The 18,777-nt window shown below is 41.1% G+C and overlaps 1 protein-coding gene across 3 annotated transcripts in view; it reads right to left on the minus strand.

Moving 5' to 3' along the window:
• NR5A2 (nuclear receptor subfamily 5 group A member 2) overlaps positions 1–18,777 on the minus strand; it is a 150,886-nt gene that overhangs the window by 66,293 nt on the left and 65,816 nt on the right. For all 3 annotated transcript variants that reach the window (XM_025393611.1, XM_025393600.1, XM_025393621.1), the window contains one exon: positions 803–922. In XM_025393611.1, the coding sequence (XP_025249396.1) occupies positions 803–922 (120 nt within the window). The remainder of the gene's footprint in view (positions 1–802; positions 923–18,777) is intronic.

Consider the following 18,777-nt stretch of genomic DNA (forward strand, 5'->3'; position numbering starts at 1 on the left):
GTTGATTTTCCTTTCATTGGTTCTTTCTTTTTTGGTTTTTTCCTTTTATTCAATAGCGCTTTGACTTTTAACATATTACCGGCTTGTTTCTTAGGATTATTTTTTAATGTCAGCTCCTTCCTGCTACAACATTAAGTTCCGTGAGGGCAGGAACCTTTTTATTTTGTTCACTAATATATACCAAAGGCCCGGAAAAGTAACTAGCACAGAGTTGGATGTTCAATAAATATTTGTTGATCAAACAAATATCTGTTCAGAAAGGTGTAGGACCTAACAGTAATTTTTTTCTTTCTATCTTTCATTTGAATGACTGAATCCTGAAAACTGAAATTCTTCTCCCTCTCATTTGCCTTTATACCAACTATTTCAATTATTCGTGACATCCAAATCCATCTTGTTCACCAATATTGTTCCAAAATAGTTAGGACTCCACAAGTTATAAGGTTTTAAAATAGCCGACAAACAAGTGTTGTAGGTTAAAGCAGAAGCTCGAGGAAAAAAAAAAAAACCTAGGTACTAATCATTACGTTTGATTTACCAGTTCTTCGGACCCTTATAAGCAGGACTTTCAGTCCCAGCAGACTGGAAGCAGCAGAATGTTCATGATTATGTTTGCTTTTACAAGTTTAACTATAATCATCAGAGCAGGAACAGAGTGCACCAAGTCATCTTTTCTAAATTATTGGCAGCCAATCTCTCCCTTTCAAAGCACAAGAGTGCTTCTGACCTAGTTAAATTCTGGCCATTCTGAACATGCTTAATAAAAAGACGCTTTTTTTTTTTTTCCGGTCTCTACACTTACTTGTTGCCCAGTAACCAGGAAGATGGATCCTTCCTTTCCATGTACTACTTGTCGGTAAATGTGGTCGAGGATTAAGAGCTCACTCCAGCAGTTCTGAAGCAGCTTCATTTGGTCATCAACCTGCAAAAGAAATAGAAAAAGACAAACAAACAAACAAAAAAACACAAAATATGACACTGTTATTCACTACTTTTTGGTTTTTGTGTAGTTTTCAACATAAGAGGACTACCTATAAATAAGAAAGTCTCCACCCATGGTCACTGAAGCACAGGTGCTCACAATTCATATCACTGTTCCTAAAAGTCATGATTTTCATTTGGACAAATATTTTTTTGAGGACACACGTAGGTACTTAAGCTAAGTATTTATAATCAATGAACTGCTAGGAAAATGCACTCCATTAAATTGGTCTACCTAACATTAATAGAATTATTAGAGTTAGGTCCAGGTGCCTCAGGTTGTCCTGAGTAGGCCCCATCAGAATGACCCCAGATTGCCTATGCTTATGTATCTAAAAATGAATACAGTACATTAAAGTGAAGCTGAAATGGTATATAGATATTAGCAAACTGCCAAGCCAAAAGAATTCATATAAAAGAAAACTAGCATTACAACCCATTTGACTTTTGGAGACAAAGACACACTGCCAATTTTGTAACCAGTGTTAACTGAAAGTCCAATTGTGCTGGACTGAAGAGAACACTCACCAAGCATGATGTTGGTGCTAACTGGAGCTTCTTTTATAATTTGGACAATTTTCCCACCAACTCTCTAAACTTCAGTTTTCTGATCTGAATAACGGGCCCAAGAACAGTAAGTATCTTCCTGACAAGGTTGCTATGAGGGTTACAGTGAAAAGTGCTACATTATAACAGGGATCTTACATGTGTTTCACCTTCCCCTCCAGGGAACTGCATTCTTCAATGACAAATGCACATCTGTCTCATGTCCAGTCCTCATATTTAAATATGGACAGCATATTTATCCATTTCTATAGCTATCTGTATCAGTTTACTTTTTGTTTTGTGATGTTTACCAGACAAAAACCTTGGTGTACCCAAATGTGATGGCCATGTTTAGATACACACTATACATTATTTAAAAAGCAACTGACATTTATATGTTGTTTAATATTTTTAAGAGTTTTTGTGTATTTTAGATTTGACTTGCAAAACATGCCTTTGAAGTTAGGAGAACTGGTACCCATTTTTTCAGATGAGAAAACAGGGGTGTCAGAGACGTTCAGGGGTATGTCTAAGGACTTGTTGGCCAGGCACAATGGCTCATGCCTGTAATCCTAGCACTTTGGGAGGCTGAGGCCGGCAGATGACTGAGGTCAGGAGTTTGAGACCAGCCTGGCCAACATGGCGAAACCCTGGCTCTAGTAAAAATACAAAATTAGCTGGGCATCGTTGTGCACACCTGTAATCCCAGCTACCTGGGAGCCTGAGGCAGGAGAATCACTTGAATCTGGCAGGCAGAGATTGCAATGAGCAGAGATCACGCCACTGCACTCCAGCCTGGGTGACAGAGCAAGACTCCATCTCAAAATAAGAATTCTCTTTCTCCCTCTCACAATCTAGGCTGTCTCCAAATTATATCAAGAGGCTCTAGAATTTTATAAAACAAATACATTTAATTTACTTTATGAAATTCATTTTTATGTGGCCATTCCATAAGACTCTGAACAGCTGTCACCGATATATTAGTAGTGATAAGAGTTTCTGGCTAACTTTATTTCCACAATTTCAGGACACAGTGAGCTCAAGAAAGCACCAAACGAAGAGCAAAAACAAGGATTTGAGGCACAATTCCACACTTTCTAGCTATGAGAGCTTGTCCAAGCTGCTTAATTCTCTAGCCTTACATTTATTTCCTCAGCTAAAAATATGTGGGGCAGGTCTTGTGAAGATGCAATGAGATAATGGATGGGAAAGTCCTTTGTGAAGTGTAAAGCAATACACAAACACAGAAATAACAGCTAACAGAAGGCTCCCAACTGGAGGACCATGTAAGTGCTGTTTAGAAGAGAAAAAGAAATTACTTACAGAAATCGAAGTATAATCAAGCTTTGTGATCAGGAAAAGGCATCCCTGAGCACATCTCCATCAGAAATGTTTCAAACCAGTAAGTACATTCTGACCAAAACAGTTACATTCATTAAGTAAATAGCTATTGTTGAGAGCCAGTTCTTTGATGGTTATAAGTGCCAGGCCCTAGCAGGTAAGGGTGGACAAGACAAATGCAGTCACTGCCTTTTTGAAAATGACTCTGGTGTGGGAGAATGTTCACCCAAACAGTATTTAGTGGTTTAGTTGACAGTGAGAGTTCATATTTTTCTTTAAAGGAAAGTCTCCAGAATGTCATGTGGTATTACAATCCAGGAGGTGGGCAGCAGCTTATGCAGATCTGCCCAAATGTTCTCTGCCAACAACTGACCCAAGGAACTGTGGCCTAACGTCCTAGCAATTTGCATGTCATTGCATGCAGAGCAGATTCCAGGAAGTGATCCCCTCAGGTGCTAAGGAGTGATTTCAAAGCCAGGTGCACTTTGCTCTCTCTGGGTTTTATTGTATTCTCATACACTATCAGCATCTTATTTCAGATTTATTAGTCTATGATGGTAATTTGGTTTTGTTATGTTGTTCTTCTGTGATGTGAAGTATTAGTTATTTATTTAGCACTTATTTCAGGAAAGCCCAAAATACTTTACTTTGAAATTGGCTTTCTAGAAACAATTACCATACATGTTAATGTTGCATCGAATTTCCAAGTGGGTGGCGGACTATAGAATCCCCAAAGTCTATTTATGGACACCCAAAAAGGATTCCAGCTTAAGAACCTATTTATGGCCGGGCGCGGTGGCTCAAGCCTGTAATCCCAGCACTTTGGGAGGCCGAGACGGGCGGATTACGAGGTCAGGAGATGGAGACTATCCTGGCTAACCAGGTGAAACCCCGTCTCTACTAAAAAAATATTTAAAAAACTAGCCGGGCGAGGTGGCAGGCGCCTGTAGTCCCAGCTACTCGGGAGGCTGAGGCAGGAGAATGGCGTAAACCCGGGAGGCGGAGCTTGCAGTGAGTTGAGATCCGGCCACTGCTCTCCAGCCTGGGTGACAGAGCGAGACTCCGCCTCTTAAAAAAAAAAAAAAGAAAGAACCTATTTATACAACAAGAAAATGTATTATTCCCATTTTGCAGGTGGAAAAATGGAAGAACTGAGACTATCTGCTGGCCATGAACAAAAGGAGAAAAGGTGAGTGAAAATTAAGAGAAGTATGTCAGCCAAGTGTGGTGGCTCATACCCATAATCCTAATACTTTGTGAGGCCGAGGTGGGAGGATCACTTGAGTGCAGGAGTTCAAGATCAGCCTGGGCAACATAGGAAGATTACAAAAAATGTAAAAATTAGCCAAGTGTGGTGGCACACACCTGCTACTCTGGAGCTGAGGTGGGAGGACTGCTTGAGCCCAGGAGGTTGAGGCTGAAGTAAGGCATGACTGCGCCACTGCATTCCAGGCTGGATGACAGAGCAAGACCCTGACACACACGCAAACACACACACAAACACACACACACTCACACACAGAAGTATGTCTTCTAGAGCCATCTCATCAAGGGGTCTTCCTCTTCATTTGCATTTGATGGTTCCTGTCCTTCATATATAGCTTGACAGAAATAGTTATGGTGACAAGACCTTGCCACAATTAAGGCATACTAAAATTGTAAGACAACAATCTGAGGCTGGGTGCCATGGCTCATGCCTGTAGTCCCAGCACTTTGGGAGGCCTAGGTGGGCGGATTCCTTGAGACCAGGAGTTCGAGACCAGTCTGGCTAACATGGTGAAACCCCATCTCTTAAAAAATTAGCCAGGTCTAGTGGCAGGCGCCTGTAATCCCAGCTACTCGGGAGGCGGAGACGGGAGAATTGCTTGAACCCAGGAGGCGAAGGTTGCAGTGAGCCGAGATCGCGCCACTGCACTTCAGACTGGGTGACAGAACAAGACTCTGTCTCAAAACAAACAAAAAACAGTCTGATTTTTCCTAGCTTTCTTTTCTTTTAGGATGCTGAGGACACACTTCAAAATCTGCATATCCCCTGTTCCTCTGCTTCTCTAAAAATTGCAGGAATAGGTGAAATTGAGCCTGTTACCTGTAATTAGTACTTCATTTTTGTTTTATATTCTGTGCTGTTCACATTATCCTGTCTTCCTTTGTGTCTAACAGGGCATCTTCTATAACCTCCCCTCTTTCACAAAGTATTATGATTGGTTGCTTATTTTTCTGCCTTCCTTGAGGGCAGGGACAGATTCTGAAGCTACAGCTCCCAAGTGCCTTCCTTGGTGTCTGGCAGAGAAAAAAGCCACTTAATAAATGCTTGCTAAATGAAGGAACAAATGACTGAATTACTTTTACTTCTGCAGTTTTCTGTGTACCTTGTGCACCTAGCCCACAGCATAAGCAAACAACTCTTTCATTGTAGAATTAATGACAATCTAGGCCGAGACGGGCGGATCACGAGGTCAGGAGATCGAGACCATCCTGGCTAACATGGTGAAACCCCGTCTCTACTAAAAAATACAAAAAACTAGCCGGGCGCGGTGGCGGGCGCCTGTAGTCCCAGCTGCTCGGAAGGCTGAGGCAGGAGAATGGCGTGAACCCGGGAGGCGGAGCTTGCAGTGAGCAGAGATCCGGCCACTGCACTCCAGCCTGGGCGGCAGAGCGAGACTCCGTCTCAAAAAAAAAAAAAAAAAAAAAAAAAAAAAAAAGAATTAATGACAATCTTTACAGGGCAGTGACTACCTCAGCAACTTGTATCTGACCCCTCTCACACGTGCCCTGCAGGTCTGCACCCACAGCTGGCCATTGGTAAAGACTTGACTGATTGTAATTTTAACACCCAACCCCCCCGACCCGAGCAATTGATTCCTTGTTTTAATACTCTCCGAGGAGGTTTTCTATGCCAACATTCCATTTCATTATTTTCCATAATTGATTATGTGATATTTTATATTATCTTGAAATTGGTGAGTGTGCAGCTTCATGGTGCTTTGGATAACATAGTTTTTATGCAGCTCTATGAATAAAAAAATAGGGTAAATATGATGGCTGACTTGTTCCCTTGTTCTCAACAATTGAGCAATGCTGGCAATTTTGAAGATTTTTTATTTTTTAAGAAAAACAGTTATGGGGGTGTGGGCAGAAGAAGGAAGGGGAGAAAAATAATCTACTTCTTTTAAGCAAATTCTCTAGGTATTAATGCTGTCAATAAACAATTTAGAGTGGCATCTAGGGGGTTCTGGGAAGACCAATGAAGTGTAAGTTCCACATTATATAGCAAAACCTCTCACTAGTGGTTAGCAATACTACCTCATATAATCTTGCGTTATCAGCTATAATAAAAGCAAGGACTTATCTCAGAAACCTACTTACTCATCAGAGAAAGTATTTATATTGATATTATAGATGAGAGTGTAAAGGAATACAAGTCCCATATTGTTATGAAGCACAACTTCCCACAACCCAGAAAGTTAATCATTAGAAACTTGTGCTTTTTCATAAGAAGAGTGAATCAGTCCATGGCCAGGTGCGGTGGCTCATACCTGTAATCCCAGCACTGTGGGAGGCCGAGTCAGGCGGATCACAAGGTCAGGAGTTCGAGACCAGCCTGGCCAACATAGTGAAACCCCATCTCTACTAAAAATACAAAAAATTAGACAGGCATGGTGGCGAGCGCGTGTAATCCCAGCTATTTAGGAGGCTGAGGCAGGAGAATCACTGGAACCCAGGAGGCAGAGGCTGCAATGAGCCAAGATGGCACCACTGCACTCTAGCCTGGGCCACAGAACAACAGAACAAGATTCTGTCTCAAAAAAAAAAAAAAAAAAGGAAAGAAAAAGAGTGAATCTGGCCAACAATGAGAAGAAAAATGTGTAGATCTTTGTCAAGCCCACATTTAGCCTATCAAAACCTTTTTGTGGCCTCCTCCCATTTGCCTTTTAATAGTCTAGCAAGTGAGCTGTTATTTTACTTTCCTTATTGCAAAGGCTTTTTAAAATTGATGTCATGGATTCTTGACCTCTTGGGCTCAAGTGATTCTCCCATCTCAGCCTCTTGAGTAGCTAGGACCACCAGAACTCACCACCATGCCTGGCCAATTGTTTTTCTTTTTTGTAGAGATGAGGTCTCACTATGTTGCGCAGCCTGGCTTCGAACTCCTGGACTCAAGGTATCCTCTTGCATTGGTGTCCCAAAGTGCTGGGACTATGGGTATGAGCCACGGAGCCTGGCCAGTGATTAAACTTTAAAAAAGAGATTTTTAAAGAAAACATTCTACAATATGGACTGGTGGTTTTGTTTGTTTGTTTGTTTGTTTTTGAGACAGTCTCACTCTGTCGCCCAGGCTGGAGTACTGTGGCGCTATCTCTGCTCACTGCAAGCTCCGCCTCCCAGGTTCACGCCATCCTCCTGCCTCAGCCTCCCGAGTAGCTGGGACTACAGGCGCCCGCCACCACGCCTGGCTAATTTTTTGTATTTTTAGTAGAGACGGGGTTTCACCGCATTAGCCAGGATGGTCTTGATCTCCTGACCTTGTGATCCACCGGCCTCGGCCTTCCAAAGTGCTGGGATTACAGGCATGAGCCACCGCACCTGGCCATGAACTGGTGGTTTTAAGTAGACATGAACTAATTTCTTATTCCTGATCGTTAATTTTGATGTGTCAGGTCTTGTGTTAGAAACGTGAGGGAAAACAGATTATTGAAATACAATCCTTGCCTTCAAGAAACTCACACTCCAATGAGAGGAGACAGAAGTGTGAATCCATTATTATAATGCCATATGCACAAGAAAAACAGGAGTAGTTTACACCATTCCATTTCTTGGGGAGGCTTCCTGGGGGTCAGAGAAGAATGTGCTGAAGCAGGTTTTAACTTGTAGATCACTTCTTTTTCTTTCTTTCTCAGTGTTTCCTGTTAGAATGCTCTTGGAACAAAGTATAATGTAGGAAAAAAAAATGAGGCTAGGTGAGGTGGCCCACATGCCTGTAATCCCAACACTTTGGGAGGCTGAGGTAGGAGGATCACTTGCATCCAGGAATTTAAGACCAACCTGGGCAACATAGTAAGATCCCATCTCTACAAAAAAATAAAATAAAAAGTTAGCCAGGCATAGTGGCACATGCATATGGTTCAAGCTACTCAGGAGGCTGAGGCTGGAGGATCACTTGAGCCCAGTAGGTAAAGATGGCAGTAAGCCATGACCATGCCACTGCACTCGGCCTGGGCAACAGAGCAAAACTCTGTCACTAAAAAGAAAAAAAGGCCAGGCACGGGGGCTCACGCCTGTAATCCCAGCATTTTGGAAGGCCAAGGTGGGCAGACGACTTGAGGGCAGGAATTCAAGACCAGCTTGGCCAACATGGTGAAATTCCATCTCTACTAAAAATACAAAAATTAGCCGGACATGGTGGCACGTGCCTGCAATTCCAGCTACTCGGGAGGCTGAGACAGGAGAATCGCTTGAATCCGGAAGGCGGAGGTTGCAGCGAGCCAAGATCGCGGCACTGCACTCCAGCCTGGGCGACAGAGTGAGACTCTGTCTCAAAAAAACAGGAAAGGAAAGAAGATGATTTTGAAGATGCTTCAGAATCATTACAAATTAAGTCCAGCTATTATTCCTTCTTTTTTTCTTTCCAACAAAAACAAAAACAATCCCTAAAGATGAATTTCCATCTCTTTTTGTAACAATGATGACATTTATAGAAGTTTGTTCTGAAGACGGGAGAGAAAAATTAAAACCCAAACAAATCAAAATCGACTTATCTTAATGAGAACCTGCTCTGGGCAGGACAGACACACAACTGCATTAATCCTTTACTGTTTTCATAAAAAACACTGATGATTATCTGCAACCTCTATAATAAACTGCTACAAAGTCCAAGAAAAAATGATTTCACATTAACAATGATTAAACAAGCACTAAAAACACTACTGTACAAGAGAACAAGAGCCAGTAAAACACTCTAGTCAATTGTTGCAATACTCAATAGATTTATAACCAGAAGTTCTTCCCTGCCCAGAGATAACTGGGGGTGATTCCAATGTGCTTTCTAATTGTGCTGCTGCTGTTCCATAATACAAAGTCCTATCTATCAACACTTCCTCGAATAACTGAGCTATTCTGGCCCCTTTCCATGTTTCTCCAATGGAGCAACAAAGGACCTCCCCCTAACCTCCTTTTGCCAGATCTGGACTCAGGAGGAAAGCAAGAGGCCAAGGGGTTTAACTTCCTATCTGCCTCTTTTCTATTCCCACCAAACCCCAGTTTTCATTCATTTCATCTCCCATCTATGTCACACCCAATAGTCCCACAGAATCTGGACCTACACTGTCTCCATACTTCTCCCTCTTGGTCTGTTTTATTACATTACAGTTACTACAACTATCTCTTTTGGTCACACTGTTCCTTTGGACAATCACCTATTCCAAATTCCCTAGACTTCTCTTTGAAAATCTTCACCAAACAAGATCTCCCTAATTAGTGTATGCTGGGAATAGATTATCCATGTGCCTACTTCTCCTCCAGCCTAGGTTGGCCTGTGGGCAGCCAGAAACTGGGGGTAGTTGCCTCTGACTGCAAGCAACCCGCTTTTTTGATACTGCTGTGACATGTAAACATCATTTTTTAAAATGTGAGCCATATAATGAAAAAGATGGAGAAGTTTTTCTTTAAATGTCCTTTCCCATGTCAACTTCAGCTATTATTAGCTCCTAGTTCTTTGGTAAGCATTGTCTGTTTGCTGTAGGTATCTTGCTTATAACTTGTTACTTCTACTACCACTATTGGAAACCCTTACATCGTACTCTCAGGCACTGTCCTAAAAGCTTTACAGGCTGGGCACAGTGGTTCACACCTGTAATCCCAGCATTTTGGGAGTCCAAAGCGGGTGGATCACCTGAGGTCAGGGGTTTGAGACCAGCCTGGCCAACATGGTGAAACCCCCTCTCTACCAAAAATACAAAAAATTAGCTGGGCATGGCAGCATGCGCCTGTAATCCCAGCTACTCAGGAGGCTGAGGCAGGAGAATGCCTTGGACCTGGGAGGCAGAGGTGGCAGTGAGCCGAGACCACTCCATTGTACTCCAGCCTAGGTGACAGAGCGAGACTCCAACTCAAAAAACAGAAAGAAAGAAAGAAAGGAAGAAAGAAAGAAAGGAAGGAAAGAAGGAAGGAAGGAAGGAAGGAAGGAAGGAAGGAAGGAAGGAAGGAAGGAAGGAAGGTGAGCTTTACATGCATGAACTCATTTAATCCTCAAAACAACTTGATGAAGCAGAACTTATTATAATCCTCATTTTACCAATGAGGAAACTGAGGGAGAAAGGTTAAGTAACTTGCCAAATGTAACACAGCAAATAAGCAGCAGAGCCAATATTTGAAGAGTTCATCGTCCTAGCAACAAGACAATATAGCATTATACCTTACCTAAAATATCCATCAATGCATTGAGAAACCATTCTAAAAGCTGCCTCCTTCAGGAAGTCTTCCCTGATCAACTCCATCCCATACTATCATTCCTACATTCATGTAACCTTTTGAAATATGTTAACTTGCATTAATCAATTTGGGTTGTGCAAAATTCTTAGAGTAAGGAGTTCAAAACTTGCAAACTTCTTTGAGTAAGGGGTCCAAAAATATGCACTCAAAACTTGAGTGCATATAGACTGAAAATTAAATTGTACACAATAAGCTTTCATTGTCTTGGGGGCTAGATTTTTGGAACTTCATAAATTGGGAATGGGAGTAAAGGGAAGTAAAACTGGAAGTAAAGCAGAGGTAGGGGTGGTGGTTAGTGGTTGTCATTCAGCTGACATCCTTAATCTCCAGGGAAGCAGGGCCTCCTTGGTCCTGCCCAATGTTCACATGTTTACGTGTAAAGTGAACGAGTAGAGCAGCAGTTGGGAAATGAACACGATAACTGTCAGCAGAAGGGGAAGACAGGAAACAAAACAGGCTGGTCCTCTACTTCTTGAATAGCTCAATCCAGAGTCACTCAGTACAGGAAGTCAGAGGCCTAGACTTCAGGAACCCCTAAAGGAACCACTCTGTAACCCAGGGTCCCACAGTGAGCATTTGCAACCATGACAAGTCATCAGGAACAGGCTTATCAAATCCTCTGTTTAAGAAGTCACGGAATGGTGCGATTTGTATTACAGAATCTTTATCAAAAAATTTTAAAATTATTTCAAAGTGCAATGTTTCCAAAGTTAAGTTTCATTTATCCAGAACATCCATCCGCATGGTATACACGGTATACCTAGTCCCCAGGGATGTTAAATGTAACATTACATTATATGAAGATATGCTAGTGTCACTTATTAAATGTCAGTTTTTTCATTTATATAACTGTGAGGTAATTACATAAGTGAGAGACATCTTTGAGGTTTACAGTATTGTATGTAAATGTTAAACAGCACTGTGAAGAAACATATAATCACCAGGACATATAATGTAATTTAGTCTGATTCTTTTGCTTAGAATTACAGTTACCTTCTCAAAATTTGTCAAAACAAAGGACAAAGTTTGGCCAGCTTTTATTCTTCCTCTTAACCACGTTTCAAAAAGCTTCTTGTTGAAATATCAATTAATTACAAACTAATGATAAGTTCATATCTGGCGACTCAGGAATTTTGTCACCACAGTCCTGGTAGACTTTTCTGTTTCTTAAGTTTCCATATATAGCCACATATAATTTATATGATCTGATTAAGGTGAGCACTAATGTGGCTTATGGAATCAATCACATTCCATTGCTTCAAAGTCAAAGCATGTACCCAAGTTAAGATAGAGGAGGAAAAGGAGGTCTCTGCCATTCCTAGGTTAGCTTTCTCATACTTCCCTTAAGAGTTGTGCTCAACATGATGATTCAGCTAGTGTGGTAGGGTGACTCATGAAGTTGCAAAGTAAAGAATATAGGAATTCGTGTACTGACAAACTTCATAGCCAACCTAGCCCCTGATTTTTTGACACTGTTATGAAAAAGGATGATTTGTACAAGGGCATGCTTAACCTAGGAATCACTTACCTTCTCAGATTGTGGATATTCCCCAATCAACAATAAATCAAACAACATATATTAGTGCTGGGGACTCTCAAGACTTGAATGAATGTAACACCTAGTTGTTATCCTCAAGGAACTTATAAATGAATTGGACCAACAAGACATAGCCCTGCAAAATACTTAGTGCATCAGGAAGCATACAAAGTATTACAGTCTGTGGAACCAATAATTCAACAGTAAATATCTGTATGTATACATATATAGATATGGATAATGTCACATCCTTAAGAAAAGATTTGGAAGCAGTTTACATGTGAGATGAAATAAACTCACATACAAGATGAATGGGATAAATGAAGACATAAGGATAAAGGGAAATAAAGGCAGGAAAATAAGTCAAAGCCAAGGATCAGGATGAGCCCCAAAATAAGCTCTGTAAGGGTTGTTTCAGTCGTTGGAAATGAGTCACAATTTGGTTCCTTGTAGCCAGAACACCATTACTAACATGATTTATATTTGTACATGAGATAACAATCAAAGCAGTTATTTGCAAAACAGCATCTCTTACTACTGGACTCCTGAGCAAAATTTGTGGGTTTTTCCAAGAGAGAGAATTCCAGATTATGTAAATGGGGCTCTAACAATATCTCCACAGTAGATACTATATTCAGCCTCATAGAGAGTGTTCCTTTGAATGCCCTCAGTGTATGCTGATGGCAATGTTAAGAAGAGCCAAGATAATTTGGTCCTAGAGCTTAACTTTCTAACGGTCTGCTTTATGACAAAGATAAACCAAGACAATACAGAAATGGAGAGAATGCATATATTTTAGGCTCCATTATAGCAGATGCCAGGGCTGTTAAACACTATAAGGAAATGCATAGCTTTGGAGCTCAGAGACCTGGATACCCATCTTGGTATTCTCACTAACCAAGTAACTTTGGGCAAAGAACTAAAACTTAACAGACACCCTATTAAAAACACCACATAGCAGACATCCTGTTAAAAATACTTAAACTGAAATTCAAATAAATAAATAAAGGCAAAATATGGAAGGTGCTAAATGAAGTACGAAGGAAAATATTTCAGGTGATGCAAAAGTTTCATGAACTAGAAAAGAAATATTTTAAAGTAGATTAATAAGAAATATTTTCCAGTGCCTTCTCTTTCTGGGTATTGTTTTCATTTATGACCACTACCTGTTTCCTGTTCTCCAGTTTAGAAATCTCTTATGTATAATTAAAGCAATGTTCTCACATGTCTAACCTGGCAGATAATATTCAAGTAATGACAACAGAATCCTTCTCAGCTTGATATATTTTTTTTGGGTTGCTTGGAATGTCAAGAAAGCAGTTGTGAATATGATGGTCATTTTTCTAATAGCATAATGAGGTTCCGTTTGGAATTCTCATTTTCTAGACACCGCCTTAAAGGCAACAATGCCACCAGCCAAAAAAGAATTCCATGTGTGGCCAGGCACGGTGGCTCACGCCTGTAATCCCAGCACTTTGGGAGGCTGAGGTGAGTGGATCACGAGGTCAGGAGATCAAGATCATCCTGGCTAACACAGTGAAACTCCATCTCTACTAAAAATACAAACATTAGCTGGGTGTGGTGGCGGGTGCCTGTAGTCCCAGCTATTCGGGAGGCTGGGGCAGGAGAATTGCTTGAACCTTGGAGGCAGAGGTTGCAGATAGCCGAGATAGTGCCAATGCACTCCAGCCTGGGTGACAGAGCAAGATTCCATCTCAAAAAATAAAGTAAAATAAAATAAAATAAAAGAATTCCAGGTGTGCAGCAGACCCATCATCTGGATATCAGTGATTATGGCATAAATTAAGGAAGATTTTGGTTGCCCTCCAGCTTGTAAAATAGATGCACAATTAAGGTCTTTGGCATAGTAGGGTTAAGAAGAAAGGGAGAAGGTGAGGGATATTCCAGAGGGCATGCTCTGTGGCTCCCTTGAGATCATTTAGTGCAAATTCTTCCTTTATAGATTGCTTTACAAAGCCGGGAAAAAAAAAAGAAAGCTTATAGAGGCTAAAATGTCCTTGGGTCCTTTTTGGCTGGCTGCTTCCATCAGGCAGTTGGCCAAAGAAAGGAGAAAAGAATTTGAGTGGCCTAAATATTACTCACCAAAAGTACAACCGAAATTAGGGCAGAGGTAAAGGAGAGGTCCCTAGGGACCGTTCAGTGATGGGAATTCTCTGGGTACAAAGGCTCCTGGGAGAATTCCTCTGCTCAGTTCCCCAGGGACAAGAAGAGGACTTGTCCCTTCACACAATTTAAATTTCCCCTTAATGTCACCATGCTAAGTGTACAGTCAGTCTATGCCTTCAGAGATTCCCAGAAATGGATTCATAGAAAATAGTTGCAATTAAAGATGGAGCTCCAACAGTTGAAGTTTGGCCCTAAACTACAGAAAGCTTAAGTTTAGGTTAAAACAACACAATTTTTGCTTTGTTAAAAATTTCTTAATAGTGTAGAATGGGAAATATTTATGCCAGTGCCCTAAACATAGCATGCTAACAGTAATAGGTCCTCTCTAATTTTCTGTCTTTGACACTGTGAATGGTCTCCCCTTTCATTACCTGGACTGGGGACACCCCCCTCCTGTTACATGCTGAATCACACCCTGGTACTAGGCTCACAGCATGTGCTTAAGTAATATTTGCTGAATCAATGCTGAAAGTATCTGATAGCTACATTTTGTTAAACTACATTTTATAGAAGAGGAAACTCAGGCTAGGTGGGCTGTGGTTCGTAGAAGGCTACTTAAGTGTCAGAAACAGGATGGGAATCCAGGTGTTCTGAATCCAAGCCCAGTGCTCTTTCACTATGCCTCTTTCATAGAAGAGTAAGAACAATCTTCTTATTTTTTTTCTGTAAGTTATTTTTTAAAAATATAATATTTCCCAGTTTCTTTCCTGCAAGAAAATACATTATGGTAATTTGATTTCTCTATTTCAAATGTAAAGAAATTTGTGATTTGGGAAATGAAGTCCTTTGGAAGTTTACAAAATACAAAACCATAGATACCAAATGATAGAACCTTAGAATTATCTGGACATAAAATCTACATAGATGCTCCTTCCGATTTGGGGGAAAGACAGAGAAAGTGATTCTGGATGGGAGATGAACTGAGGCCTAACATTTATTCTGAGAAGACTCAGAGGTGAAGTTGTCAGTGGCCCTCTTATAATTGCTTACAGCTCGGCAGGGTGGAGTATAGGCACCCGTCCCCACTAGATAGCTTAAATCTCAAACGGACGGACACTGATATCATGGAAACACCATTCACGATATTGTAAGGCACAAGTTTTGACCAATATTTTGGTTTCCCTGTCCTGGCCGGTTAAACAGGGGAAAACATTCTACACAAGCTGCAAGGTAATGATTTTGAAATCAGAATCACATTAGCTAAATTTTTAGCAAAACCACACCTAGCTCTTTTGCACTGTCTGAAGAGGGTGTGTCTTATGGCATATTTCCTATTACCTCTACTTTCATATTCTTCCTATTCTAGATTAAAGGAGAAGAATATGCAGGCTATGATACTGTACTGCCTCTCCCATTCCCACCCAACATACACACCCCCTACACACTCCTTTCCTACATCAGCATTGCCCTGTTGAATCTGTCCCCATGAGGCAAGGACTCTGTAGGTCAGTCCCAAGACAATCCCTTATGTCTTCCATATTTCTGGATAGGCTTTCCTTTACTCACTGTTAGTAATCTCTACAACTATTGGGTTTATATATGAATATAATGATGAAAGATAGCACATCAAGATCTGTAAGAAATTATGCATAGCACAGCCATCCTGATATACAAAATATAAGTACCCCAAAGGTGGCTGAGAAGTGAAAGACAAAGTATTGAATTTCTTTTTCCCAATTATTCTCATCATAAAATGAGAGAAATACTCTTTGTATTAAAGGAATGCATTTCTAACAGAGGTGAGTGACGAACGGAGTTCTTTTTTCTCCCTTGTAAGAAGGGAGAAAGAGAACTGTATCCCTTCCCATTGCCTTTGGATTTCACACAATAGGAATAATATTCTGGAGAGGAGGAGTGGCAATAAATAGAAAAAAAGAAGAAATAATATTCTGACAAAGGTTTATTTAAAAAAGAAATAATATCCAATTTAAGTGGTTGATCTCGTGTGTGTTTTATTTGAAATATGAATCACACAGAAAATGGGTTTGATATTTATAGAAAGAAATTGTTTACATTTTCCATGAGCATGCACTGTTCTTTGAGGGAAAGCATTTTTCAGAGAAAGAAGAATTGTATTTCTAGAGGTATTCTCATGGCTTCTCACACACATGCTTACTCATGCATGTAGGTCATGCTTCGCTTAATGACGGGGACATGTTCTGAGAAATGCATCATTAGGTGATTTCATCCTTGTGTGAACAGCAGAGAGTGAACGTACACAAACCTAGATGGTAGCGCCTACTATGTACCTAGGCTATATGGAATAGTCTATCGCTCCTGGGCTACAAACCTGTACAGCATGTTACTGTGCTACAGTACGATACTTACAATGGTAAGTATTTGTGTAACTAGAAAACGGCCAGTAAAAATACATTATTCTAATATGTTGGGACCACCATCATATATGTAGTCCATCGTTTATGAAACATCATTATGCTGTGCACAATGAACTTACGTTTGGTTGTTCAATGACACGCTGCTTCTACAGAGTGAGTGAGTTGGTTGACCGTTTTGCTGGAGCAGGCTGGTTGATTCATGTCAAACAAGAAGGTAATTCAGCTAACTCATTAAATCACTTAATTTTTTAATTGAACTGACCAACAGTTCCTGGCTTGTGTAGCTCGATACAGGCCTAGAGAAGGGTTGTTACCACATATCAGTCATACATACATACCACAGTCTGTTTTCCATAGCTGATCATACAACTCATACCCTGCTGTGTTTGAGTGTCAGGAAGGCAGCACAGGCCAGGCATGGTGGCTCATGCCTGCAATCTCAGCACTTTGGGAGGCTGACATAGGTAGATCACCTGAGGTCAGGAGTTCAAGGCCAGCCTGGCCAACATGGTGAAACCCCATCTCTATTAAAAATACAAAAATTAGTCAGGCATGGTACCGCACACCTGTAGTCCTAGCTACTGAGAAGGCTGAGGCAGAAGAATCACTTGGACCCCAGAGGAAGAGGTAGCCGTGAGCTGAGATCGTGCCACTGCACTCCAGCGTGGGCGACAGAGTGAGACTCCACCTCAAAAACAAACAAAGAAACAAAATAAAGCAGCATTGTGGTATGGGCGCAGATTGATAATCAGAATAACAAAAATGCAGCAACATGAGAATAAATTTTCAAAATTAGTCTGTCACATGTCCTTGTCTTAGTGATGTTGGCCATTACACACAAGTTAGAGAATCAAAGCATTTCCAGGCCCATCTACTAGTACTTTTCCTATTATTTCTTTATGTCCCATTAGTACTTTTCACTGCCACCAAATTTTAAAAAAAATATTACTTGCTGGCTGGGCGCGGTGGCTCACGCCTGTAATTCCAGCACTTTGGGAGGCTGAGGCAGTCAGATCACAAGGTCAGAAGATCGAGACCATCCTGGCTAACATGGTGAAACCCCGTCTCTACTAAAAATACAAAAAATTAGCCGGGTGTGGTAGCCGGCACCTGTAGTCCCAGCTACTTAGGAGGTTGAGGCAGGAGAATGGCGTGAACTCGGGAGGCGGAGCTTGCAGTGAGTCGAGACGGTGCCACTGCACTCCAGCCTGGATGAGAATGCGAGACTTCGTCTCAAAAAAAAAAAAAAAAAAATTACTTGATGATGGTTAAGGACCTTTATTTAGAAGATACAGAATAGTAATCATAACCCACTCATAGGAGAGAATATCTAACAACATTCACCAATGGACATCCAGCCAGGTGCTCAAGGTCAGGTGAATTTGTGCAGCATTGTTCTATATTTGTTCCCTGAAGTCTCATGCCACTTTACCTGAAGTACCTATGCATTTCTCACTAGGCCTGAACACAACAGTTCAAACTGAGGACTCTGGGCAACTCATTGCTATTTCAATTACTCAAAAAGCTCAGCCAGGCATGATGGCACATGCCTACAGTCCCACTTACTCAGGAGGCTGATGTAGGAGGGTTGCTTGAGGATAGGAGTTTGAGGATGCAATGAGCTATGAGCACACCACTGTACTCCAGCCTGGGCAACACAGTGAGATCCTTTTTTTTTTCTTTTTATTAAAAAGGAGGTCAGACAGAGCCTGATTGAAGGGTAAACTACACCCTCTTCCTCATTGTGACCATCTGCCTTCACAAAGGCTGGGGACAGAATTATATCCTAAGATTTAGAATCTTATAAATATGTCCAGTCTTCTTGTTATATTTAACATATTCCTTTGTGTTCTTTTCTGTCTATGAGAACTCTAGAAGAACACTACTTTTTCTGAAAGTTATTTTGGTGCCTGGTGTCTAAAAAGGCTATTTTTTTCATCTGAAGAACAGTCATATTTTGACATTCAAAGTGGCATTTAATAGATGTATATTTTAGAAATACCCATCCAGGCTGGGCGTGGTGGCTCACACCTGTAATCCCAGCACTTTCGGAGGCTGAAAAAAAATGGATTGCTTGAGTCCAGGAGTTCAAGACCAGCCTGGGCAACATGGCGAAACTCCATTTCTACTAAAAACACAAAAATTAGGCGGGTGTGATGGCCCGCGCCTGTAACCCCAGCTACTCTGGAGACTGAGGCACAAGACTCACTTAAATCCCTTGCTTAAAGGTTGCAGTGAAGAGAGATCGCGTCACTGCACTCCAGCCTGGGCAACAGATCAAGACTCTGTCTCCAAAAAAAAAAAAAACAATTTTTTTTGAGACAGCATCTCACTCTGTTGCCCAGGCTGGAGTGCAGTGGC

The sequence above is a fragment of the Theropithecus gelada genome, chromosome 1, assembly GCF_003255815.1.
Source record: "Theropithecus gelada isolate Dixy chromosome 1, Tgel_1.0, whole genome shotgun sequence".
Lineage (NCBI taxonomy): Eukaryota > Metazoa > Chordata > Mammalia > Primates > Cercopithecidae > Theropithecus > Theropithecus gelada.